This window comes from Hippopotamus amphibius, chromosome 8 (genome assembly GCF_030028045.1).
Source record: "Hippopotamus amphibius kiboko isolate mHipAmp2 chromosome 8, mHipAmp2.hap2, whole genome shotgun sequence".
NCBI lineage: Eukaryota > Metazoa > Chordata > Mammalia > Artiodactyla > Hippopotamidae > Hippopotamus > Hippopotamus amphibius.
Window position 1 is genome coordinate 143186006 of NC_080193.1, and position 27671 is coordinate 143213676.

The following is a 27671-nucleotide window of genomic DNA, read 5'->3' on the forward strand; positions in this document are numbered from 1 at the left end:
GTCATCGTACTAAGTGAAGTAAGTCAGAAAAGACAAATATCATATGATACCGCTTATATGTGGAATCTAAAAAAAATGATACGAATGAACTTATTTACAAAACAGGAAGAGACTCGCAGACATAGAAAACAAATTTATGGTTACCAAATGGGGAAGGGGGGAGGGATAAATTAGGATTTTGGGATTAACAGATACAAAATACTATGTATAAAATAGATAACCAACAAGGACCTGCTGTACAGCACAGAGAACTCTACTCAATATTTTGTAATAACCTATAAGGGGAAAGAATCTGAAAAAAGAATATATATGTATATATTATATATATATATGTATATATTATATATATGTGTATATATTATATATATATAAAAATATAAACTGACTCACTTTGCTGTACACCAGAAACTAACACAACATTGTAAATCAACTATACTTTAATAAAAAAGTAATAATAATAATAAAAAAAAGATCTGCCTCTTTTGAGTTCTTTAAAACTGAGTCTCAGAGACCCTTGGCTTTGTAATGGCTAGGATCAAAACATCGCAGGCCTTCTAGATAGCACAGCCAATAATTTCAGATTGCACTCTGATGAGAGAAGCCACTAGATCATGTAGGAATTAGGCAGACAGACATAAGTTAAAACCGCTCTCCCACCACGTCTGAATTGCGTGTCATTGGGCAAATTATTTATTCTCTCAGATCCTATTTCTTCATAAATAAGAGTAATTTGAAAATTATATGAAACATGTAGATGAGAGCATGAAATAGTGATCCTGGCACACATTAGGTGCGCAATAAGCATTGGAAAAATGGAGTATGACAGTTCGGTTAAAAGTTGCAGGTGGGGGTCACTCAGAATCAGCGAAAAGATGCTTGTGAAATTCCTCTGTGGATACAATGTAATACAAATGAAAAGTATAAGTAAGTTAGCCTCTTCATCAGAAAAAAATCAGCAAAAGCAATGACAAAAATAACCAACAACAAACAAATCAACAAAAAACCTTCAGGCTCTTACCAATTCATAAAAACAGGTCTGTTCTCCTAAAGACTAAGATTCAAACTGACAAGGACATTATTTTTTTTTAACAAGTCAGTACAAGTGAATGCAGAAAATACTCAAATACTCTCATCAAACACCACTTTGAGTACACCAAAACGCTGTTAAACAAACTCACCAAACTTCTCCGTGCCATCCCTGTCCCTTCTACTCTCCTTTCACTTGTGACTCCCCATGAAACTCAGCTCCAGTGAACTTGAACGCCTCAGTCTGCACTTGTTTTCCCAGTTCTGCATTCCTGCTCACGTCATGCCATCTCTTGAGAATTCCTTCTCCCTTCCCCACACACAACCATACTAATTTCCTCACCCTTCAAGTCTTGATCAAATCTCACCTCCTGTATACAGCCTTCCTCGTCCATTACACCTCAGAGGCACCACTCTCTGCTCCCAAACCCCACCACCCTTCTCTTCTGCAGAACTCACTTGGCCAGCTAGAGAAGGCATTGGTCCTTCTGGTCGGCCGCCCGACCTCTGAACCCTCTGCCTGTTTTGAAGGAAGGAGAGCCTGCCTCCCACTCTAGAAGCCCAAGATGTGTGTACACGTTGCCAGCCTCCCTTTCAGGTAAGACGAGGACACGTGCTAGAGGCTGAGCCAATCGGATGTACTCACCACACTTCAAGGGGGAAGCCAGCGGCGTGAAGAAGCAGTCAGCATACAGTCCTCAAGCAGTGCAGGGTGACACCTGGGAGACAGCTGCGTTCTCTTTCCCAGGTCAGAGGTGGCAGCTGCGCACACTGACTCGTCTGTGCCCTGCGGTGGCAGCCGCAGGGTCTTCACCAAACTGGCTCCATGGCGCGATTTGGGCATTGTTCATGGCCAATCCTCTCCAAACCTGAGTCTCCAGCTTTGCTAGAGGTCTGGGCCTGAGAATGAGACTTCAGCATAGCATCCAACAGGAAACGGCTTACAGTGGAATTCAAGGCCTCTCTGGGAATTGCTCCCGGCTTGTCTTTCTCCTTAGACGCTCGCCTACAGCCACATGCGTAGGCTTTCTTTCTCCTTAGGTCTCCGTGACAGGGATCTCCGGCTGCAGTGTGGAGGGGTGATGCTGACATCTGGGAGGGTGGCAGAGGCACTAAGACAGTCACACACGATGAAGAACTGTCTGGCATCTCATGCCACTTTCAAAGGTCCCCTGGACAGTCACGTAGGTAAACATAAATCCTGTTATCCGAACCTAGACTCTGACTCTGATTTATACATAAAAACAACATATGTGGGACGTTTTGCGGGACGGTTGCATTTGGTTTGGAACTTCCTCAAGAGTTGCTGACTATTTAGGACATGGCCTCAGGGTGCCAACATTGCTCAATGCAGCACACCACGGTTCAGAGTGCAGTTGTCACCATGGTACTTGCTGGATCTCAGGATCAGCGAAAGCATCTGATTCCGTTATGGATTTTCTAGTGTCCTCTTAGCCAAACATTAGCTTGTTGCATACATACTTTTATGTATTTCATAAATGGTTTCCTTTTTATTTCTCCTTTATACTACAGTTAGGGAAGTACATGGAATTTTTAGAAAAGATTATCTGAACTTCATTTCAGGATAGTCAAGGTGGCAGTCCTAATTACCGATGATAAAAATGAAATGTTTGATCAACAAGGGTGGCAAACCATGGCCCGAAAACCCTGTCTTTTTTTCCCACAATCTTCCAGCCTGCTCTCCCCCACTCCCCCACTGTTTGTTGAGAAAGATCCATTGGTGTAGAATTTAGAACGCTATTCAATTTTTTTAAATCACATACTTTTCTTCCCGTTATATACACAAACACCTTTAGAAAATGGCTCTATTCTTGCTAAGCTACAACCATAACAACTTGGGTTGATTCTGATTGAAGGTCTAATGGCCCATTTCCACGGCCCATAAAAGGGGGAGGGATAGGCTTTAAAATGAGCTGGCTCCTGGGAGCTCACTTCTGTAGAAACGTAATTGGGTGTAAAGGGCGTATGGAAACCCAACCCACACCCTACTCTTCACCACCTTGGGAGGGAACAAACTTTCCCTTCCTCCCCGGATGCTTAAAAGAATTTGAATATCGATCAGCATGTTTGAAAAAGAAAAAAAGATGTTGCGTTATATCTTATTTTTCTGTTACCAACCATCTAACTCCATTGGTGAACCTTTTAGCAGACTGAGCTACTTGGCAGTCGCCCCATGGTGAGACCGCAGAGAGACACCTCAGGACAAGGTGTCCTCAGTCAGCTCTGAGCGCAGATTTCAGATGAAGCCCTGCTCCAGCCAACAGCGTCCAGAGGTTTCCTTACCTGTTTCAGGCCTCCTCTTGAAATGAGAATAACTGTGGAGCTGATATTCCAGGGAAAATGCTTCTTGACGTTAAAAATCCCCAAACTTCTGGGCCTCATCATATTTTATGAGAGGCCTCAGCTGGTGATGGTCTCAGTCCTACATGTTTTTGCTGGAAACCAAAGGACATCAGCAAAACGCCTTTTCCGAACCTCATCACTTCAGAGGCAGAGGCAGCATCTGAGGATTTTCTGCATGGAATTCACCTGTATGTCCTGAAAGACCCGTATGTACGTAAAAGGCAAGCTCTCATTTAAAGAAGACTGCCTTTTAATCACTTGGAAACTATGAATTGACACAATTTCCAAAATCAACAGCCTGAGACTTTGATTGTATGACTCAAGAAACCCTCGACAGAAGGTTCCTGGGGAGTGACACAAAATGTCCCAAAGGGTTTAATCAAGAGGAGGTAATATATACAAAAGTGAACTGTAAAGTCCTACACAAATGAGAAGTATTTTAGGAGGTGTCACTAACTGTCACAACCAACTAGGAAAATGATTGAGTTTAAATTCACAAACAATACAGTGAATATACTGTGAAGCTATATTCCCATATTGTAACAGCTACTCATTAAAAAAAAAGAAAAAACTGGTCAATACTTAGGACCCTAATTGACAACTGATTTTTTTAATGGATGTTACCTGTTTGATTTTGAGTCAATCGGATATAACCTGAGTGGCCAAAGAAGGTTATTTTTTCCAAATACATCACTTTTCTATGCTGGAATATTTGCTCAAGATGTGTTTCAAGTGTGTAAGCCACACCGGAGAGCTTGAAAGAATGCTTTCACACTGTCAATTACTTCTCTATTATTTTCAGATGGTTCAGTCACTTGGTAACCTTTCATCATCCTTTGTCTCATTTTCCTTTTTTGAACGCTCATCAGAAAGTGATCTGGGGCTTTGTCTGTCTTGTTTTCATAACCCCCATAGCAATGTCTCTTTTTCTTCCTTGTCAATTTCACAGCTTGGCCCTCAAGGCTGTTTTTCAGCTCTCTGAGCATCTTGCAGCTGCTAAGACTATGGGTGGGAAGATGACTTCCACCTCGTGAGAACTACGCATGCCTTGATGTGGTGCAGATACTTCCCTTCTAGGAATCCAGTACAGCGCCTGCACCTGTTTTCTTGACCCACACATTGACTGAAACATTGTTATGTGATATTTGGGGATTCTGGGAAATACAAAGATGAGTTTGTCTCATTTCCTGACCTCAAGAAACTTACTTTACACTGAAAAGAAAGGAAACGACGTGTGCTAAGTGCTGTAGAACTGCACAGTCCAATACAACAGCCACTACTTACGGATTACTGGGCATTTGAAATGAGGCTAGTTCAAACTGATGTGTACCTTAGGTATAAAATACACACCGGACTTCAAAGATTTAGCACACAAAATGCAAAGCATCTCAATCATATTTATATTGATTACACGTGATGATAATATTTTGGCTACATTGGGTTGAATAAAGTAAATAATTAACTTCACTTGTTTCTTTTCACGTCTTACGTGGCTACTGGAAAATTTAAAATTACACGTGTGGCTCACATTATTTCATTTGGCCAGCGATGCTATAGAAGTTTAGAGAGGAGTGAGTGGGAGAGTATGTGTGTGGTTGGTGGTGGGGTAGGTAGGGGGCAGATGGAGGGGAGATGGTGAACAGAAAACCACGCAAGAAGGGGTGACACTTGAGCTGAGTCTTGAAGCAGCCTTTGTACATGCAGAGTGGTGAGGCAACCTCAGCTGAAGGTAGTAATGGACAAGGCGTGGTCTTTGGATCCCATCTCAGCTCCTCTTCTTAGCTGTTTGACTTCTATAACTCTGTTTCCGCAAGAAAAACTTGGGGCTTGCCATGCCTATCTCATAAGATCGATGGTGATGGGGATTATAACGAGGTAATTCATACAGACAAATCAGTATAGTGCTTAGAACAAGAAAAAGCACTCAGGAGGTGGCATCTAAATTTACTAGTATGTGGAACAGCAGTAAGGGTTAAAGGATGATGTAAAAGATCTTGAGATGACATTTAACCTAGAAACCATTTCCTCAGCTACTATATGCCAGAGACACCACCATTAAAGTCTTGCCTGTCTTGTCAAATCATTGCTTAAAATAATAGTTTATAATCTGAAATAATCCTAAATTTTACACAACATATCTTCAGGAACAGAGGGGAAAAAGACACATTTTTTTTCCAGTTAATTTTCAGTGTCCTTATTCTGTTACTGACTTTATGATACTTTATAACCTTGTGTGTGTGTGTGTGGCGGGAAAAATATTAGAAATATAAACAGGCCAATGTCTTTCCTTTCCAAGGATGTTGACATCCTTGGTCATTGGAAACTCTAGGAGAATATTCAGTGGTCCACATGTATCTTCATCAAAATTATGGATGCCTCTTGAAACTAGAGCAAATTTTGAGGATGATGGAGTTCTTACTACCTTAGTGATGAAGGACAAGCTTGGCATATCTCCAAGTTCCCACTGAAGCAGTCCTTACGAAGGGCTTTATGACAGTCTGATAATTTTCGGAAATATGCCAAGAAACTATTATTAGACCTGTATGTGACAGGCTACTTGGAGAGTAACTGACTGGAGAGGTCATTGTAATTACATACAGAAGTTAGCTTCTTGTAAAGACTGGTGCTCACCACAGGATGGTGGGCCAGCCACTGGGAGGACCCAGATACGACAGTGGCCCTGACACCTGTATTCTCTCTCCCATCCTGAGGTTCTGGCTCCAGGAATTTTAAGAGGACTTCTTCTAGAGAGGGAAAACCAAACCTTCACGCGATTTTATTCAAATGCGAACTCCACGGACTTCTGCTTCCAACCTGGGTTCCTCATCAATTTCAATTTGTCTTTCCCCTGGTTATTTGTTAAGACACCCAGAAGAGGATGTCTCTTGAGAGCCCTGATTTGCCTCAAGTTTTCGCGGAGTAATTGCCTTTTTTTGTAATAATAAAAGCATCTAACATTCTTGACGACTTATCGCTGTGCTGAGCTTTGTGCTTACTTCTTTTAATCCTCCCAAGACCACCATGGATTACATACCATTATCTCTCATTTTAGTTATCTACTGTTGCATAACGAATCACCACAAAGCTTAGGGGCTGTAATAACAATAATCATTTATTATCTCTTATGGTTTCTCTGGGTCAAGAACTCAGAAAGAACACGATGAGTTTATCCTGCACCATGATGTCCTGGGTCTCAGCTGGAGGACTTGAAGACGGGGCCCTGGAATCATCCGAAGGACCGGTCACTCCCACGTCGAGCAGTTAATGGTGGCCGTCCGCTGGCGGTCTGCTGGGGATGTCGATAGGGACACCGCACATGACCTCTCCTTGTGGCCTGGGCTTCCTCACAACATGGCAACTGGGGTCCAGAGGCTGAGAGAGAACACCAGGCGTGGAAGCCCATTGCCTGTTATGACTTAGCTGAAAGTCACATCACTTCTGCCACATTCTTTTGGTGGAGGCGGTTTCAAATTTCAGCCCAGGTTCAAGGGAAGGGAATATAGATCCCATCTCTTGGTGAAAGAATGTCAGTGCCACTTCATGAGAACAGCATGTGAGATGAAATATATACTAGTGCAGCCATATTTGGGAAATACAGTCTGCCCTAAATTTATATTTTACAGATGAAGAAACAGAGGCTTAGAGAGGGTGGATAAATTGCTTGTGCTTACACAGCTAGTAAAAAGAAAAGCCAAGATAGAAATCTGCTGATTTCCAGAATCATTCGCTTAAAAAAAATCACCATGCTATGCTCTCTCCCACCCCAAAGTCTTTCTGGCTTTAAATTTTAATAATAATAATAAATTTAAAATGATCCGTTTTAAAACCAGATACTCATTTACTCAAATAGTGTGCCACAGATGTCACAAACCTGGAGCTGGGGATGGTAATATGAAGCCACAATAATTTTAACATCCAAGTTACAAGCGCTCAATAAGTCACGCCCTTGACCTCACTCTTCCCAGAAATGCTTCCCTTTCTTCCCCGCTATTTCTATATTTCCTGGAGATGCCCACCAACCCATCTGTCCTCCAGGCCACTACATCAGTGTTACCGCATTCTTTGTTTCCTCTGCCAATGGTTGCAATTCTGAGAACATCAGTGACAAGGGAGCTGGGTCTTCTTGCTCCAGTAGCTGCTGGGGAAGCCAGAGGGGAGCTGATTGTGTAAACAGGTGGGAACAGTGACTCTGTCCCAACCCTAGGTCACACTCTGTCTTGTCCCCTGGTTAGGGGAGCAGCACTGCCCTTCCCAGAGAGCGACAGGGTCCCATGAAATCTAGCCCTTCAACTTCACGTCCACATCATTTTCATTTTCCTGCCATCAATGCTAATAAAACAAAGCAAGACAACTCACATCACGCAGCTCCCAGCCCCGGCGGTAGCCAGGACAAGCAAAAATTCAGCCTGGATCTCCCAACTCACTCCTGCAAGGGTTAGAAATGTCTATTTTTTCCTTTCCACGCACACACACACAAATTGCAACAAAGCCTACAGGAAGAAGCTTACTTCAAATAATACAAGAATTTACACACCAAACATCAGCTCTAACTTTGAGTGCTAAACATGGGTCTTCCAATTACTGGTGACCTCACGGTTTTGGGCCAAACAGTGGGTAAGATATTTACTTCTCATTTGTATGTCTCCAAGAGCTAGTGAGATAGTTTTCCCAAACAAAAGGGGGGTTAAGCCAAAGACAAATTCTCTGCTCAAAGCTGTGAAAAAAAGTTTCCCCAGGCTTCTCTCCACTCCAAGCTATCAAGCCCACGTTTTGGTGACAGTTGCAGTACTCTTTGCAAGAAGGAAAATTCTTCCTAATATATAGCCTAGAGACGGAGTTCAGTTGTGGGAGAGGTAACAGGAGGTTTACAGTCCACAGCTGGCCTTGCCCTTATAGTACTGAGACAGCAAGAGGAGTGGTAATGTAGACAAGGAGGAGGAGAACAGGGGAGGTGGGGCAGGAGGGGAGAGGTAACAGGGATTGCATTCTTACTAAGTGCTGGGCAACGTGCTAAACGTGTTGTCTAGTTCTTCCAGTAGCTAGGTGAGGTAAGTACTCTTTGGTGTTATGGATGTAAATATACCCCATTTTTTTCAGATGAGGAAACTCAGGCTTAAAGATTCAGTTAGCTGCAAGGCCATGGAGCTTGTAAGAGGTGAAGCTGGGATCTATACCCAACCACTCTTCCTCCTGAACTCGTAAGAATTCATATTAACTGGCTTCCACCCTAGATTAGCTGTAAGCTGCTGTTTTCCTAAGAAATTCAATTAGACCAAACTTTCTTAAATATCTGCTATGTGCAAAAATCCCCGCTAGGCCCTGGGGTGATGGAGATGAAATAAGAACTAGTTCTGCCCCAAGGGAGCCGGTGGTTCAAGAGAAAAGACAGCCTGCCTGGTGGGAAGCCCAATGTTAACCCCAGGTAGGGAGGGATTTGTACTAATTCTGATGTGATTTAGGGAAAATTTCAGAAGGTGATTTTTGAGATGGAAATTAGCTTACAAATACAATTTCGATGGGTAGGGAAGAAAGGGAAAGGCATTCTAAACAGGAGGAAATAATATGAAGAAGAAGAAAAAAACAGCCTGTTAACGATGCCTGAGAGAAGAAGGTTGGATTGCCAGGGGATGGGTGCAAAGAGCCTCAAAAGATGGATTAGGAAAGAGAGATGGAAAGTCAACTGTGGTAGGCCCTGCTTACCTATGAAGGAGTCTGGATTTGTCCTACAGACAAGGAGAGCCAGGCAGAGGCTCTTGCACAGAGAAGTGGCAAATTGTGTAGGTGTTTCGGATACCAGGCAGGTCCTGTATGCCCCCTCATGGTTGAGTCTTCTGGATCCCTGTCTTTTACTGCCCAGCTGACTGGGGCAGCCCAAAGGGAAGGTCAGATGCATTGGGCAGAAATCCACAGACACCGTGCCTTTCCTCTTTGGGTTTTATTTTGTTTCCTTGAGTTGGATTTTGTGGCTTTGTCTTTTGGATGACTCACGTTAACTTATTTTCTAACGGTGCAGGAAAAGAAAGGCTGAGATTTGTGCTTAAATTCTCAACCAGAGGCCAAATGTTGACCATTGGCAATGATTCCTGAAGAGGGCAAAGTTTTGCAAGGAGGAAGAATGCATGTGGGAGGAGAGCAAATCTGCCCCTTGTCTGAAGGTGACCTGGGAAAAGATGGCAGGATGGGAAAAGGGTTACTTCACCATTAGTGCCTTTTTTCTGGGCTTTTCAATGATGTTTGTTCACATTTTTAGCCTGAAAGAATTGAAACAAATTCCAACTATTTGAAGCTTAAAGATATGAAGTTTTTCCAATTTGTTATTCTTTTTTGATACGGAAGAAGAGAGGTCTTCACTGAGCTCTATGAAGAGCTGAGTGAGTCTTTCTGAGGATGGTCCAGAGTCCAGAAAATCGATGTCTGCACTGACCATATTGTCTCTTTACCTTGGCTATCTTTGGAAGGCCTGAGCCAGCGACTCTCTCTGTGCCTCCTGCTTGGTTAGAACAGGTGAAATCAAATCTTACGAGGAGATAAACCAGACTTTTTGACTCAAGGAAAATTTCTTTTTTCAGACTGACTGCAATTTACAAATGGTCTAATTCCAGGCGAGTTGCTGTGTCTCCCCGCAGGTGCTGAGAGGCTCTGGCCTGCAGCTTGAAGGTCAGTCCACCCCTCAAAAGAATTATTGGTTAGACACTACATTAAGGTGGTAGTGAAGCCACAGAAAACCATATCCACATGTTCAGGGAAACGAAGATGAATTGAGGGGAAAACATACACACACACACTCCCATGTAAATGGTCCACCAGGCCAGTGGGATGACTCCTTGGCTCTGTGACCCCCCAAAAAAATTAAAAGGAGAGAAGTAGCCGCAGGACAGGTGTACATTAGGACACAGGTGGGCCCAGGGCCTGTGCAGGGCATTTGGCCTAGGCTTCCTAAGTTTAGGAAGGGCCCCACACTTGACCTTATCAAATGTAGGTCAAAATTGGGTACAGAGATTCACTGACAGCTCCCGGGGTGGGGGGGGGGGGGGGACAGGAGACAGACTAGGGTTGAGCTGACAACCTTCCAGCCCAAGAGAATGAGTAACCCTGCAAGTCCTGCCAAGTGATCCACTGATTGTCTGTTTCTGGTCAAACTCGCCCGAGCAGGCAGCTTCGGTGCGGAGGTTTGGAGGTGTTCAGGGGACTGTGGTCCTTGCACAATTGTCTTGATTAAATTCACGGATTCTAGGTTGCTGCCCCAGCATATCCAGCTCCTTTCCCAGCTCAGGCTCCAGAATAAATCTTTTTTTGATTGTTAGGGAAGTTTGTTCGACATTGGAAACAAAAAACCTACACTCCCCTCCTTCAGCAATGATTTACTGAACCATGAGCCAAGGGCCGCTCAGTGCTTGGGGTAGAGCAGCGATAAGGATGGCCAGGGCCCTGCTCTCCTGAACGCACATGTTTGAGGCTGGATGACAGGAACAAACCTGTAGATAAGTAAACCCACAATAAGATCTCAGATGGTCATGAGTGATGGGAAGGCTGTAAGTAGGGGTATGTAACAAACTGACTGGGTAGCAGCTTTAGATTGGGTAGTCTACCAGAGGAAGTGACATTTGAGCTCAAGACATGTACCTATATTTAGAGCTTTTTATTGTGTCCCATAGCTATATGGAGCTACCTGATTCAAGAAGAATTCCAGGAGAAATAACAGTTACCTGGATAACAAGGGCTTTCTCTAGTTGCAGAGAGTGAGGGCTACTCTTTTGTTGCAGTGCACGGGTTTCTCATTGCAGTGGCTTCTCATGTGGAGCACGGGCTCTAGGTGCACGGGCTTCAGTAGTTGTGGCACGCAGGCTCAGTAGTTGTAGCACACAGTCTCAGTAGTTGTGGCACATGGGCTTAGCTGCTCCGCGGCATGTGGGATTTTCCTGGACCAGGGGTCAAACCCGTGTCCCCTGCATTGCCAGGTGGATTCTTAACCACTGAGCCACCAGGGAAGTCTCTCAAATTTATTTCTTAAAATAAAACAGCCTTGCATATGGTTAGTTCTCTCTCAGTTCAACCAAGATCTTCTGAGGACATCTGATTTTTGCTTTTCTGGAAAGGGCAGGCTGCTAGTGGGGAAAGTGTCATGGCTGGCTGACTGATTCTGGTGCTCAGAGCTTAGAATTACCTGATGTTAATTATAGCTCTTTCCCTCTTTTCATTTTTGTCACTCTAAATTTTTTTTCTGGAAGGTTCTTGTACATAAGGGATGATGATATCAATGAAGCTGATTTTGCAAACCACCAGGGAAAATTCGTCTCAATGATTTATTGGGAGATGGAAAAATTTTCTTCTCTTTGGCATCTGCTGTAGCCAATGAGTAGAAAAACTACCTTCAAAATAGGTGTTGACTCAGAATCAAGCAGCCCACTGCTATTTAGAGATGCAGGGCATTTCTGAGCTTTCCATAAGGGAATAATTAAACCACTGCAGGTAACAAAGAATTAATTTTGAGGGATATTAAGCACCCTTCATTAGCACATTTGAGTTTCATTTCCCCACAGGGAAAATATTCTCAGGGCATCTTGCCTCGTCAAAGCTTCTAAAACTTCTCCTTAAACTTAGAGCCGAATTCTGTTTTACAATGCAAATGAGGACTGCAAAGCCTTAAGCCAAATCATTCAAGAGCATTTAGGAATCTTCAGGGCCTCTGGATTTTGTTGACAATTCTGAGGCAACCACTGGGGGAGGGCTTCTGAAAAATATATGGCTGGTGAAATCAGAGTCACTAAATCTTCTCATAACCCAGATCTGTGCAGATTTTTGAAAGCTTGTTTTTTTCTCAATGTTGATTATGCTGTATTTTAATTGCATTTTAAAGTTTAAGTGAATTTAGGGATCATAAAAACGCAAGACAAATAGAAATATCTCAGCCTAGACACATCCATCACATGGAGCTGATTGCTCACAATATCCCATGCAATCAGGGCAGCAGAAGGTATTACAGTTTATTGGTCTCCAATTCAATTAAATGAGATCAATTAATTCCTTGGAATATTCATGACATGAGTCTCCTTTCTAGGTATCTACGCGGCACTGAATTTAACAATGAAAGAGGGCTGATCTGTTTGGTTATTATGTAGATTTATATATTTTTGAATTCGAGGGGAAAGTCTTTTAAAACCATGTGTACTTTCCAAATATGAGTGTGTAGAGTTTAATTTACTATATGTTAGTGATTGCCCGGTAATGATTATTTTAGACTTGGACATGAGCATTTGCCTTAGGTGCACTTCTGAATGTAAAGTTAGATGATTGCAAGGGAAGGTTGCCTTTGAAATTTTACCCACATTCTTGGATCCATACATGGGAATGAACTTAAACTGTAACAACACAATCATTTGAGGCAGTATCAGTCCTCAAATAGTATCGAACCAGAGTAATTTCTGATGTCTAATTTCCGGCTATTAAAAACAGCACAGAAAAATGTTCAAAGTGCTCGGCAGGAAAGCTGGCAACTAACACTCTGCCAATAGAACCATGTGGCCTCAGTCCTTTGGTTTTGTTTTCTGTTGGGATCCTGCAGGCAGCCAGCAACATATTCTGATAAGGCCCTTTGAACATTTTAGGGTTTGATATGGGGTGAAGCAAGAAGTGATCTATTTCTTTGGAGTTTTAAACGTCTTTAACTATTGAATGTGCTTTCGTCCCGTAATTACCTTCTGTTTTTGCCTTTCCATCACCTTTCCCCTTTTTTTTTCTTCACTCCTTCTTCCCTCTCCTCTATAAGAGAGTAGAAATTTAGGACAGAAGAGGTCCTAAAATATTAGGGCATTTATTGACTAGTGTCTTCCTCCCGCTGCAAAAATTTGTAGGGCAAGGCAGATTCTTCTTTAAACAGTGTTTTTCTGTTAGCTCCAAGATATTACAGGGAGCTTAGAGGGCATCAATTTCCAAGTCAGTTTCAGACAGGAATATCTTTCCCAACATTTTCTAACAGGCAGACCTCTGCCTGAACACTTCCCACGATAGGCAGTGCCCTGCTTCATGAGGCTGCAGATTCAGTTTTGGCCAGCTTTGCACATTTCTTCTGTGGAGATAAAATTAGTCTTAGAGCTATTTAAGCCAGCTGTCCCGAGTTCTGCCCTCTAGATCTGTGCAGATCAAGCCAAATTGCCCCTGCCTGACAGCCCTTCCAATCTTGGACCACACACATCAGGCCTCTCCACACATTTTTCTCCTCTAGTTCCTGCCGTGGCTCGTGGGGTGACTGGATACGGCTACCCTCGCCGACGACACCTGCTCCTTCACACTTGACTCAAATTCCAGTTTCTTGACCTCCTGAGATGTAAAATCCATCTCCGCAATTTCTCAAATTCTTTTCAGCTGACATCCTCCGGCTTTCTTGTTTGTACAAGCCGCTCATACCGAAACTTAGTCTCTTTACGAGTTTCTACTAAACGTCACTGGTTTCCGGCAGTTTGTGTCTAATATGTTGATGGAAGCTTAGCAGCCAAAGCATCAGGAGGAATTGCATTCAGGGCGCACGGGCTTCTGAAATCTGCCTCCACTCCCCCGCCTCTTTCTTCCTGACATCATCCTCACTTTCTCTGCTGAGTGAAAGCTAATGCTACTAATCTCAGAAGTAAAGGTCTGCTCATCCTTAGGCGTGAAATGTAAGGTATCAGCTTGCCTTGAAGGTAGATTATCTCAGCAGAGTCTGAGCCGGTCTTTCCCCGAAACAACAAAATTTTCACCACATTACTACAATGCATAACAATGCCTCCCTATCTGTTAAACACTTTACATTATTTCATTTAAATCTTACCTTAATCCCATGTGGTAAATAGCATTATCCCTTTTGTACATGTGAAGAAACGGAGATTTCAAAAGGGTTATGTAATTGAGTATTTTTCTAAGGAAAAATAGGCTATTACTGGCAAAGCTAGCACGTAAACCTACATTTTTAAAACTCCAAAGTTTGTGCACTTAACATGTGTACTAAATGTCTCCTCAAGATTTCCATATCTCTTACCATCTTGGTTGTTATTTTCTGTATAAATTCCATTAAAAAAAAAGTATTCCTTTAAAAATATGGCCTTCTAAATGAATACAGTCCTTTAGGTGTGAAAACAAGGAGGTAACTGAAGATTGTAAATCTGGCCAACAGATGTGCTTGACTTGCTCAGCTATTGTTTCTCATAAAAAAACAAAGCAAAACAACAAACAAGGAGAGGACAAAGGAAATGGAGAATATGCATGCCTGTTTAATTTCCAGTCTGCTCCCTTTTTCTTTCACCTGGCCTGTTCCATTCATTTTGTTACCTGTCTGGCCCCTAAGGACATGGGAGTTTGCAATCCCTACTTTTTTTTTTTCCTTTTTTTTTCCCTACTTTTTTATAACATGGCATATCCTTGCCAACCACCTTGGACTTGATAGAGCTGCAACTCTCCTCAAAGCAACTCAACAGGCCTATTCCTGCAGGAATGGGTTCATGGTTAAGTCCTAACCCTGCTGTGGGATGAATAGGAATGGCCTGCTCTCTAAAACTACTGTTTGATGAGATAGTTTAGCTCCTGTCTTCACTTTTTAAATTTTACTCAGGAAACGATATCCTGTAAGGTCGTTCACGTTCTGTAGAGTTCATGAAGATTGTAGCATTTACACTTCAAGTGTTTCCTTTCTTCCTGTATCTACACAGCTGACAAATGATTCCCAAGATGCCTACCTGTTAAAAATTTTTTTCTTCAGGGATATCTGGTCACGCTTTTATGTCTAAATTGAAAGAAGCACTGAATTTTCCATAAATCACTAGGCAAGTGGTTAATAGTTCTGTAGGCAAGTTAAGCTTTACTCTTGTCGTTCACGTAGGCGAGGAATGTCGGGGGACACGGAATTTTACTGAGAGGTGTTCCTAATGCCTCCCTTAGACATGTCAAATACACAGTGCTGCATTTTGTCCATGGTAATGCGACTAGACATGAATCTTGCCCTTGAGTTCTAGGTCCATCTAGCCAATGTTAAAATACTATCCCCATTTTACAAATGTGAAACCTAAGGAGATTCTGCTAGGATACTCAAGGTAATGTTTCCACTGTGAGGCATTTTCTAATAGTCACAGGTGTGCCAAATGGAGTGGGTCGGTTTGTTAAGTAATGAGCTCCCTGTCAACTGAGATGTTTCATCATAGCTTGGATGGGCACAGAGAGCAAATGGTACTCATTAACGTATAAGGTCACTTGCAGTCCTGAAATTCTGTTTCTATATAAAGTCAATAACTTCAAACACTATTTTAGGTTACTCATTCCTCCTGCAAATAAACCAGATGATTGGTTGAGTTCTCTGTTTTTCTTTGGTTATAAACGCCTTTGCATGGTGGAAAGTAGAGCTCAAGTTTTATGGCAAATACATCAGATGCCCTGTCCCCTAAATACTAGTCATCTATCTGTACACAGAGAAAATGCCATCGAGGCTCACTATACCTAGTTGAACATATCTATGAAGTTACAGATATGTAACTAAGGTGAATGTAATCCCTAACGAGACAGACCACAATCAGAAAACTTGGTTGTTTCTTATTTTTCTTTGTGAGTTTTGCCACACATATGGCATGCTTAAAATTCAAGGGGGAGGCTGACATACCATTAGTAGGTTAATGAAAATTGCAAGGGGGCAAATTAACATTTAAATAGATTTTGATTATTAGAGAAAAGACAGAAAATCCAGTCAGTGATTCGGTTGAGCTGGGAGTACAAGAGTAATTGATGGTTGTCAGTATCAGAAAAGATTTTCCAGAGATAGAAACTGTCAAGGTAGAGGAGGCAGGAGAAAGATCTTCAGACCTCCAGCACTTTGATGTAATTGTAAGAAAGACTGTGAGCATGGGGGTAGGGAGCAGTCCTACGGGAGAACTTGCAGCAAATCATGTATATTCAGTTCCTGTCCAGGTTAAACACCTTAGCTTAGCCTGATTCCGATGCTGTGAGTTGAACAGTCCTGTCCTTTCCTTAAGATGCCAGGAGATGCTGAGTTTTCTGTACTGCTGTGGTGATGTGCATGCTGTGGGGACGACCCTGCCTACTTCCTGGCCAATCCCCTCCCTAAATGTTGTATAAATGAAAACCCAAGAGACTACCACCTGCACAGTGACCATCAAGTGTAGGTTTAAGATAGTTTTGCCAACCACAGCAAGAAGGTTATATACTCACGAGCAATGACTGCAGAAATAAAATTTGGCAGTATTTTTGTATTATTCCCAGTGAAAACCAGCTTCCTTTAAAATCAACGAATTGAGTGTTTGAATCGAATGCTTCCTTTTAGCATTGTGCTGTGTTTTGAGCCATAAATAACTTTGTATATTTTTAAAAACCTACGATAATTGAGCATGTACTGTGAACCAGGCATCATACTGTAGAATGACTTATATGCTGTCATAGATAAAATGCTGTTCTCACTAAAATAAGGAGGAGCAACCCTTTGGCTCATATTAAAGGCCATTTGTAATCTGGCTTCTCAACTACATTTTGTTTATTGTTCTTCAGCAAACCTTCCTCACGTTTTCCTTTGCTCGTGCCTTTTTAAAACCCACTCATTCTTGAAAGTCTGATTCCATTTCTGCCTCTTCCTCTAAGCTTTCCTTGACCTCTTCCACACAGAACATCTTCCTCCTCCTTTGAGCAGGAGACCCTATTATCTTCAATATTTGGGCACTTCTCACCTATCGCCCAATGCCATCTTGAGTGGTGCTGGTACATATTGCTATCTGGATTTTTATGTAAGTACAAATAGATTTTGTAATCTTTTTGTAGAACAAGCACTATAATTTTGTTTTATGTGACTCAGTGGAAATTCAACTAGACTTCTGGTATCTAAAAAGTAGACTCGAATGTACGTAGAAGGAGTAAGACCTGGGTGTGTGCCTCAGAATGAGAAATAATGCTCAGCTTTGTTGATATGCCCCAGTTGCCTGGAAAAAAGAGGGTGTATTCTCATATTCATTTCATATTCGGGACCTAAAGCATGATTTCCTAACATGCAACCTCGGCAATATCACCCTCCACTCCCAGCGGAAACTTTTCTTCATCTCTTCTCTCTCACATCTCTTCTATTTACAAGCCAACGATTGGTTTACTTGTTGAGTTACAAACTTGTCCCATGAATAAATTGTATTTTGGTTTCCTGGGGCAACAAATTAGAAGTCTTTTCTGCACAGGTATAACGTGGCCTCCCTGGGAGGTATGCTGTGCTGTGTCTTTCCTGGGACCAACCTTCCCCAGAGCCTGAACTGAGCTTCTCCGTTTGCTTTCCATATGATGAAGCATGGGGGCCAACAGCTCCTAAGTTTGAAACCCTAGAGTCCAAGGGTACAGAGAAAGAATGCCTTGACCCATGCCCCATACCAGAAGGAGGACTTTAATTGCTATCTTGGTCCAAGGGTCCATCCCTGGACCAATAAGATGTGATCAGAGATGGAGTGATATCTTGCTCTATTGTATTTCTGGGGTAATCATTCAGATGAAGGGTGGTAGGAAGGAGCCGTAGCCTGTAGGAGATATGCTGGACAGATACAGGAGCAGAGGTTTGTTGCGTGTGCGTGTGTATAGAGGTTATTAAGAGTACATAGGCCCTCTCCCATATATTATCTCCTGTGAGCCTCAGGATAGTCAGGTGACGTAGGCAAGGTGGGGACTATTGGTACACAGCGTACCCAGGAGGGTGTTAACATGCTCTCAGAAATGAAGTGACTTGTGCAAAATTCACAGATAAATAGTGAGTTCTCTTTCCAGTGTCCACCAAAAGCTATCTTTCAAAGTGTTCCTGAAATCTCGCCACCTTCTCAGAGCTGATGAATAGGGTAGCCACACAATCTTAGTTTGGCTTCTCTGTAAAAATGAGCATTTCCAGGGAGGTGTAACTTCAGGGAAGCAAGAACGGAAATAAAACTGAGTGAGACAGAGAAAGGGAGGAGATGTAAGGCAGTTTCTGAGCTGGCCACCATTCTGAAATAAGCGGCATGCTGTGTATCATAGGACATTTTCCGAAAGGCTGTTTGAAGCTACTGTGTGTGTCTCAGGGGCAGTGGAGGGAAAAGAGTGAAAATGTATCCACAGACTTCCATCGCCCAGGGTCAAATTTCAGGCCCCAGAGCACTGTCATCAACATTGCCCCTTGGGTATGTGTGGGGACACAGCAGGGCTTTGGGGACAGCAGAGAAGGCAAGGTCCCGTCGGGTCACACATGAGAGTGGCACGAGGGACCAGCGGCTGCCGTGGAGGGGGTCTGCCTGGCCCAGAAGACCAGGATCCACCATGACGCGAAGGTGGCAAGAGACCTTAACAGACCTCCTCTCTGTGGCCTACAATAACGCAGTTGGTGTTGAGGCATCTTTCTGGAAGGTCACCAGCAACAGGGAGCAGTTGGCCACACGGTCTCACATGGGGATGGTGATGAACTAGTCCCTGAAGAACTCACTTCAAGGACACCTCCCGGGACTTCCCTGGTGGTCCAGTGGTAAAGAATCTGCCTTGCTGGGGCTACCCTCGTGGCGCAGTGGTTAAGAATCTGCCTGCCAATGCAGGGGACACGAGTTCGATCCCTGGTCTGGGAAGATCCCGCATGCCAGCGGAGTGACTAAGCTCGTGCGCTACAACTACTGAGCCTGCACTCTAGAGCCCGTGAGCCACAACTGCTGAAGCCCGAGCACCTAGAGCCCATGCTCTGCAACTGGAGAAGCCAGCGCTACGAGAAGCCCGTGCACCACAACGAAGAGTAGCCCCCATTCACCGTAGCTAGACAAAGCCCGTGTGCAGCAATGAAGACCCAACACAGCCAATAAACTAATAAACAAATAAATAAGTTTATTTTTAAAAAAAGAATGAGTATGAAATAAGGATTTAAAAAAAAACAACAACAATCTGCCTTGCAATGCAGGGGACGGGGGTTTGATCTCTGGTCGGGGAACTAAGATCTCACATGCTGTGGGGCAACTAAGCCCATAAGCCACAACTACTGAGCTCACAAGCCTCAACCAGAGAGCCTGTGTGCCGCACAAAGCAGAGCCCATGTGCCCCAGAGCCTGCGTGCCACAACTAGAGAACAGAAAACCCACACGCTACAACCAGAGAAAAGCCCTCGAGCCGTAACGAAAGATCCTGAGTGCACAAAGATCCCACATGCTGCAACTAAGACCTGATGCAACCAAAAAGAAATACATAAACAAACAAATAAGTAAAATAAAAATAAAATAAAATTCAAGGACACCTCCCCTACCCCAACTTAGAACTGATCAAGCCCTTCTTTATGCCTTCTTTATTCTTCACGAGTGTATAAACATTTAACACTATTATTTATTCAGATTTTTTTTCCTCTCCTAGAGAAGATTTTTGTGAGGTTAGAGTACTGCTGATTCATTGATTCAAGTTTATCGAGTACCTGCTATGTGCTGAGCACTACTTTTAAGTGCTAGAGATAAAACAGCAATAGACATGATACTTCCCTTTGGAAGCTTACATTCTAGTGTGTGTGTAGGGAGACCAATTGTTAAAAAAGTAAAAACTATATTGTGTTAGATGGTGATAAATGCTTTGGAGGAAAACAAAGCAAGAACGTTAATTAGGAAGGGCAGGGGTGGGGACTAAGAATTATAGACTAACGAGGGCGGCCAGGGAAGGTTTCACTGAGTGAGTGGCATTATAGAAAGAGCGAGCATGGGTATTTGGGGGGAAAAAGTTCCAGAGATAGAGAAAAGCAAGTACAAAGGCCTAAAGGCATGCTGGGTGTTTTGCAGGAAGGGCAGGGAGAACAGTGTGACCAAAGCACACTAAGTAAGGGACAGGAGGATGAGAGAGGAGAGTAGAGGTCAGAGAGGTAACATGGAGTCACATATCTTTGGTCACTGAAAAGACTTTGGCTTCCAGTTGGGGAGGAATGGGGAAGCAGTATGGCTTTAAGCACAGAAGGGATCTGACTATGTTTCCACCAGATCACACCGGCTGCGAACAGGCTGTAGAGGGACAAATGTTGAAACTGGGAGTTAGGAGGCTACTACGGTACCTCAGAAGAGAAATGTTGGTTGTTTGGTCCAAGATGGAAGCAGAAGAGGTGGTGAGAGATGGTGTGATTCTGGTTTAAAGATGGAGCTAATGAGATATGTGATGGATTATAAAGGAGATACGAGAGAGGAAAGGAAAAAAGATGACTCTAGGTTTTTGGCCTGAGCCAAGAATACAGGAGGGGAAAAATGAGGGGAAAGATTGGTAGTTTGGACAGGAAATGGCTCTTAGACATCCAAGTGGATTTAGGAGTCTGAAGTTCAAGGAAAAGTTCATGCTAGAGATACAAATTTCGCAGCCATCACTATGTCACTGAAAGCCATACAGACGGCATTGAAAGCTACGGGACTGGATAAGATCACCAAGTGGATGTACACAGATAGAAAAGCGAAGAGAAAACACTGGCTCCTAGGCCTTTAAGGAGCCGAGATGGTGAGGAGTAACCAGAAAGGAGATTCAGCAAAAGTGGCCATAAGGCAGGAGGAAAACCAGAAAGCATGTGGTTTCTGGAAACCAAGACAAGAAAGTATTTCAGAAGGCAGAGACTGACGAACTTGGCCAAATGCTACTGACACAGGCCTTGAGAACCGACCTTTGGATTTAGCAGCATGGAGATCACTGGTGACTTGAGCAGTTCAGTGCAGCCAAGAGGGGCAAATGCCCAAATGGAAGCTGGAAGGAGAATGGAGGGGAGGAGTGGAAGCAACAGCTACAGGCAGTTGTTTAGAGTTATGCTTTAAAGGGAAGGAGTGAAAACAGGGCGGCAGCTGGAGCGGGAGGGAGGGTAAAGATGTGTGCGTTAAGAACCTGTTTATTTGCCTCTTGGAAAGGTCCAGTAGAACTTACTAGCAGAAGCAGGCAGGAAATGAATATTTGTGAGAAAAATCAGCCCAATATTCCCTGGAACCAGGTCTGCAGGTACCACTGCACTGACCCGCACGTGGTTCCCGTACCAATGAGGAACCGTATCATGGGAGGCAAGGTGCCTGGGTCACGCCTCACAGGCCTAACGCCTTAAAGGTTTCCGATTCAAAGGGCGGCCACGATGAGGCGGTCCGGGTGCCGAGCGAAGCGTCCAGGAGCACAGTGCCACGCCAGGATGCGGTCTGGCGCCGTCTGCGGAGAGGTTCGTGTCGTGGGGCGGGTTTACAGGATGCTGCGGTTCTTAGAATCGTCCACGGCGCATCTTCACCATCAAACAGCAACTAAGTGCCTAATTTCTCCTGCCACTTCATAAATTAGACGGGGGGGGGGGGGGCTTGTCCCCTGGGGGTGCTGGCTGTGGTGACGGGCAGGAGTAAAACCGGGCCGGAACGTCAGAGATGGGGCAAGACGGGCGTGGGGTGGAGGCAGATGGTTCTTGCCAAACCATCCTGTCCCAGTTCCTGCTTTCCCCCCTCGTTCTCCAGGCGCTGGAGGGGATGCCTCTTTCCCTGCTACTTCTTCCTCCTTTGCTTTCTGCGCCCCCTACTTCTCCTTCGGCTGTTCTGTCTCCGCGCAAGGGTGGTTGTGAAGACCGGCCCCGACCCCTCCCTGGCTCCCCACCGCCTGTGGCGCGCGGAGAGCCGACCGAGCCCCCCGAAACTCCGGTGGGGCCGGAGCCGGCGTTCTGGGCATGTGCGAGCAAGCCCCGGGGCCCGGGTCGCCGCCCTGAGCGCCGCCCGAGAGCACCGTGAGCGCAGGGCCCGGCGGCACTGCCCAGAGCGGTGCCCCTGCGCCCGGGGCGCAGCGGCTGCGCCCTGCCCTCCGGGCGTGGGCGAGCCGGCCGCGTGTGCCTCGCTGCTTGACGCGAGGGCGAGCCAATCAGGGCGGGCGGCCCGGGCTGCCATGTGACGGGCGAGGCGGCTCCTTTCCCCGACGCGGCCAGAGGGAGGAGAGAGCCGGGGCTCGCCGCGAGCCCTCGAGAGCAGCGGCCGCGGAGGAGGCGGCGGCGGCGGCACAGGCTCGGGCCAGCCGCGCGCGCATCCCCGGGCGCCCTGCGCGGCGGAGAGCTTGGCGGGCCGCGGGAGCCCAGGACGGCCGTGGACAAAGCAAGATGGCAGGGATCTTAGCCTGGTTCTGGAACGAGAGGTTTTGGCTCCCGCACAATGTCACCTGGGCGGACCTGAAGAACACGGAGGAAGCCACCTTCCCGCAGGCTGAGGACCTCTACCTCGCCTTCCCCTTGGCCTTCTGCATGTTGATGATACGGCTCATCTTCGAGAGGTAAGACGGGCTGGAGCGCCCCTCCCCTCCCCCTACACACACACACACAGACACACACACACACACACCCGCACCCCCTCGCGCGCACACGCACACTCGCGTGCTGTGGCGCGCGCCCCCGCGCCCCCCGCGCTCGCGCTCACGCCTCCCGACCTGTGTGCTGGGCAAGGGGCCGCCGACCTCTCCGCCCGCCCGGCTGCCGTGCCGGGGGCCGGAGAGGGTCTGGCTCGCCTCCGGATTTCCTCCGGGGCGCCGGGGAGGGCCGGCGGAGCCTCGGGCTAGACCCCCGCTCTCCTGCTCGCGGCGCGGGCGGGCGAACAAAGGTGAGCGGCGGCCGGCGGCGGGACGCGCCGCGCTCCGCCCGGCTGGCCTCTCTCGGCCCCGCGGGCACGCGGCGCTGCCAGGCAGGGCTTCCCCGCCGAGCCCTGTCGCCGCCACCCACCTGACAGCCAGGAACGTTCCGGACGCGCGGCCCCGAGGGCGGAGGAACCGCGCACCCTTCCAGATCCCTTCACCCCGGCACACGGACTGCCCGGACTGTGCTTTGGCAGAATTCGCCGGGGACTCCTTGGCTTCTGGCCGCTATTTGGTCTCCATCAGTGACACTGAGTATCAGGACCACAGTGCTTGGGAAGTAGGTGACAGTAGTTTGTAGGTTTCCAGGACTCCGGGCCGTTAGCGACTTCTTTAAAAGAGGATGTGACAGCGCGGGGGCACAGCCTGCCAAATGGTGACATTAAATTGACAGATGTTTCCTATGAATAACCACACACTTTCGTTTGGTACCAAAACACACAGTTTTAAGGAATTGCCATGTTATCGGCTCTATAGTTCCCGGATTTGGTTGGGTAGCTGCTTTGGGTCATAAACAAACTTGTGTTACTCATTGAATCGGTCTTCGTCACCAAACTAGATTTTGCCTGCCACGCACTCTCCGGGCGCTGCTGAAACAAAACCCGGACAGCAGCACACACTTCTTTTTCTCAACTGAAGACCTCCCCTCCCCTTCCTCTCGCCTCCCGCGTCCCCCATTCATCAGTGGAGGCTGAGCTTCTCAGGTCTCTGAGTGTAGACTCCACTTCTCACTTCCACCTCTCCTCCCCGGCACCCAGCTCACCTTGGTTTTGTTTCTTAAGCTTTTGCTCCTTATTTTGGTGTTTCTGTTTGTCCGGAACCACTCTTGAGGATGGCAGAATTTGTCTTTTGTGTCATTTGTTGCTGGAAATGGCAACAGACAGTGCTTCAGGGGAACAACAAGTATCTTTTGTTTGAGGAAGGTGTATTTTTCAGTGGGCAGTATTGTTGCCTGAGAACTAAGTCGGCCGTCCACACGCAGAGATTGACAAGCACAAAGGAACAGATTTAAAGACCTGTTTTAAAATGAGTGGAGTCTTGCACAGATATGTCATTGATCCTCTCCAGCGCTGAGACTCACTGTGAGAAAGTGGGTGTGTTTGCAGGGTTAGAGTTGCTTGTAGAACAAATGTTTGCTTATAGAAAATGGTAACTCATATCTGACCTTGCAATCTCTCCAAAAGGAGCCTCTTGGGAGCAGCCGGTTTGCTCTCTGGTGATCTACATAGTTGGGGCTCCACACAGTTGCCAAATGACATCTGATCAATTCTGGCTGATAAATTCTGGCTGGGCTCACTTTTAGCTGGCTGATATATTTGAAAGAGATGTGTAGTCGTGTTTTGGAAAATAAAAGCATGTCAGCTATTGACCTATGTGTAGAAAGCTGATTCCCGGCTGTTCATTTGGTTGGAAAAAATACATTTGTTAGAGAATGGAGATAGCTTGTACTTTGACTTTCTCTGCTTAATAAATAAATAAATAAATAAAGTTAATTTCATAGTTGAAAACTGGAATTTATTTTTCCTTTTCCTGAACATCTTTTTCTTCCTTTGCACAATCTCATGACTTAGAATTAACACAAAGCAGTCAACTGCCTTCTACTATCAGTCACAGCACATGTCCTCACATTGATATGTAGAGAGTTAGTGGGTTTCTTTCTGGCCATTGATCCAGACTGAAGTGATTTAATAGCCTATATGGAAAGTGAAAGTTTAATGTTCAGCATAATAATACAATATGGCCCATATACCGCAGGATGCTACTGACTTTTGGAAGGGTGTCTACTTTGTTTCTTCCTATAATAGTGACAGCTCTGTCTTTAACTATTTGGGACTCTCTCACTTTTCTGAAAATCCAAGGGTATAGTTGTATCCAGAATTACAAGTTCTGCATGTCTCTCCTCGTCTCAAACCTTAATGACACATTCTGGCATCCAACCTGTGGCCTGCATGTCAGCACCCATCAAGGACCTGAATCAGTATAACTGAACCAGCCGATATTGTTGGCACTGGTACGACTCACTTTTGGTACCCTTCTAACATGTTGTGCGTAAATCTTTTCCTTTTTCAGTATTCTGTAATGTATAACATGATTTAAAGAAGCTGGTTGTAAATCTCTCTGTAAAATGAAATGATTTGTAATAGGAAATAATTCCCCCAGGATTCTCTTCCTCTTCTGCTTCTATTGTCATTTATTTCAAAGCTGAGAACATATCTATGAAATAGCTGATCATCCAAGGCCTTGATTTCTATTAGATGGGGGTCTTTCGTGCCCATGTGGAGGCTAAAACTGTGAATTCATTCTCCTGCGTCGTGTGTATTTCTCTGTGTAAAGAGAAAACTAAAGAATTAATTGAATTGGGCTTTGTCCAGTTGAGCAGTCCTGTCTTTTTGCGTTCACCCCCACAGCTGGGGTTTGGGCGGGGAAGGTGCTGGTGGCCGGAGCAGTGCAGTGTTGTAGTACCAGATGGACAACAGTGTGAACGCTCAGCGTGGTTGGTTAAAAATGAAGCAGCCTAAAGTCAGGGACTTTTGGCTGAGTCGGTGAACAGCCCAAAGCTTGGTAGTTTTTAGCATAGCCTTTCATCTACACTCAGCTCCAGATAGGAACCAGAAGGGCCACCATGGATATTACCTGACTGACTGAGTAAACTATCTGTTAAAAAACAAAAGCAAAAAACTGGTTGGTTTCTCCTAGAATGAAAATCGTAGTGTATACCATTATATTATGTTGTTGGCTTGTTGACAGGGAACAAAATATTACTTAATAGTGTAACATCATTTATTTGATGAATTTTCTTGATTTAATGCTTGTTTAGGGTCAATAAGCCATTCATTGGAATTATAATAAATGCTTCTAAACTCACTTTAAAAAATGTGTGTTGCTGTGGTATTCATAAATGTGGGATTCAAGTTCTGCTGAATTTCTGTTTGGGAATTAAATTTTTTTTGTTATTGTTATAAAAGGTAATGCTCCTGTAAGTTCTTCCTTGTGGGTTTAGGAGAGAGATGCAGAAAGTACTGATTGAGGATCAGAACATTTGCATTCTAGTCAAACTTACCTTGCACTGGGGCAGCCACCTGATTTCTCTCTGCCTTCTTTTCTCATTTATGCGGTGAAGCAGATGGCCTTTGTAATCCAAGGTTGCTTGCACTTTCCCGGTTATCCAGTCCCTGTAGGGATGGTGTGTATTTGAAGCTTACTAATTGTTATCTCATGAAACTTTGAAGGAGGCTAAATGTTATTTTTTTGCAGGTAGAAATAAGTCATCTCAGAATGAAGAGGTTTTTTCCCATACAAATATTCTAGCTAATGGCTTTGTGATTTGAGTTAAAAGAACCATTTGGGCTATTGTCATTTGTGCTCCAGAAAGCTACACTGTTTCAGAATAACCAACAAAGAAGATTCTCCAGAGAAAACAACTGCTGTCTTTCCTAAGACCTTTTTTAGGTGGGTTCCAGAGGACACCTGCACCTCTTGTGATGGCTGGGTGAGAAACGAGCAGCTCATTCCTGTCAGGTTGATTCTGCATGAGAAATGTCGTTCTTCAGAGGCTGGCGCCAGTCTTGCCTGGCTCATTCAGCCCAATAATGATCTACTGCCACCAAACCCTCAAAGAACAACAGTGTCTCGGGTGTATCGGTGGGAATGTCTCTCCAGTGGGTCAGCTTTTCTTATGGGTTTACTTAATATCTTTGCCTTGTCAGCAGCCTTGGGTGAGGCCACCGAGGAGAGGAGAGGAGAGGAGAGGGGAGGCGAGGGAGAAAATGAGGATGTATTCCTGATATTAGAGGGGAGAGGGGAGGTGTGAGTGGACGACTGCCAGGAAAAAGTGGAATGTCAGGTGAATTTCATAACTGAAGGATTTCCCTATAATGTACCTTGTAATGAAGATATATTTTAGAAGACTAGAGGACTGCATGTTTATGTCCCCTGAAAATCCAGAAGGGGCACTCCTTATGCATAAGCTGCAAACACCTTGCAAACACAAGGTGATGGTGGTAGGAAGTGGGGACTTTGGGAGGTGACTAGGTCACCTTCATGTATGGGTTTAGTGCCTTTATTTTACAAAAAGGCCCCAGAGGCTTCCCTCACCCCTTGCACTGTGAGAACACAGTGAAAAGATGGCTGTCTGTGAAGCGGGAAGATTGCCTTCATCAGACACCAAGTCTGCTGGCGTCCTGATCTTGGACTTCCAAGTCTCCAGAACTATGAGCGAGAAATTTCTGTTCTATATAAGCCACCCAGCCTGTGATGGCCCAAGACAGAGTACTTGAGAATAACTTGCATACAAATGTGACTTTTCTCTTGCAATCCATCCTGGATATTTAATGCTATAAATGTACCAGTTTCACTTGTTAAATGATGGTGTGATTCAGATTAAAACCACAGATACCTGCTTTGCCAGACTGGTATAAGGGGCAAGAGTTTGGGTCAGACAAAAATAGGTTGACTCCTTCAATTTCTGACTAGGATAGAAAAAATTGGATTACGATGGATGTTGCGTTGGGAAACAACTGAAAATCAAAGGGATGGTATTCTCTGCAGAACTGTAGTACGGCTTTCTCATCTTGCAAAATAAGAGGTCGGTGTCTACAGGGTGCAATAGTGTAACTATTTGGAATAGGTTGAATTACGGATAAAAGGCCTGACCTCACTCTTAATGGGCAGCACCTTAGCATGGTGGGGAAGGC

At 44.9% G+C, this 27671-nt stretch overlaps 1 protein-coding gene across 3 annotated transcripts in view; it reads left to right on the forward strand.

Annotated features, from left to right (window-relative positions):
- The first annotated feature begins 22304 nt into the window (after positions 1-22304).
- CERS6 (ceramide synthase 6) overlaps positions 22305-27671 on the forward strand; it is a 308139-nt gene continuing 302772 nt past the window's right edge. For all 3 annotated transcript variants that reach the window (XM_057744992.1, XM_057744993.1, XM_057744994.1), the window contains exon 1: positions 22305-22623. In XM_057744992.1, coding sequence (XP_057600975.1) covers positions 22454-22623 — 170 coding nt within the window. In that variant the 5' untranslated portion in view covers positions 22305-22453. The remainder of the gene's footprint in view (positions 22624-27671) is intronic.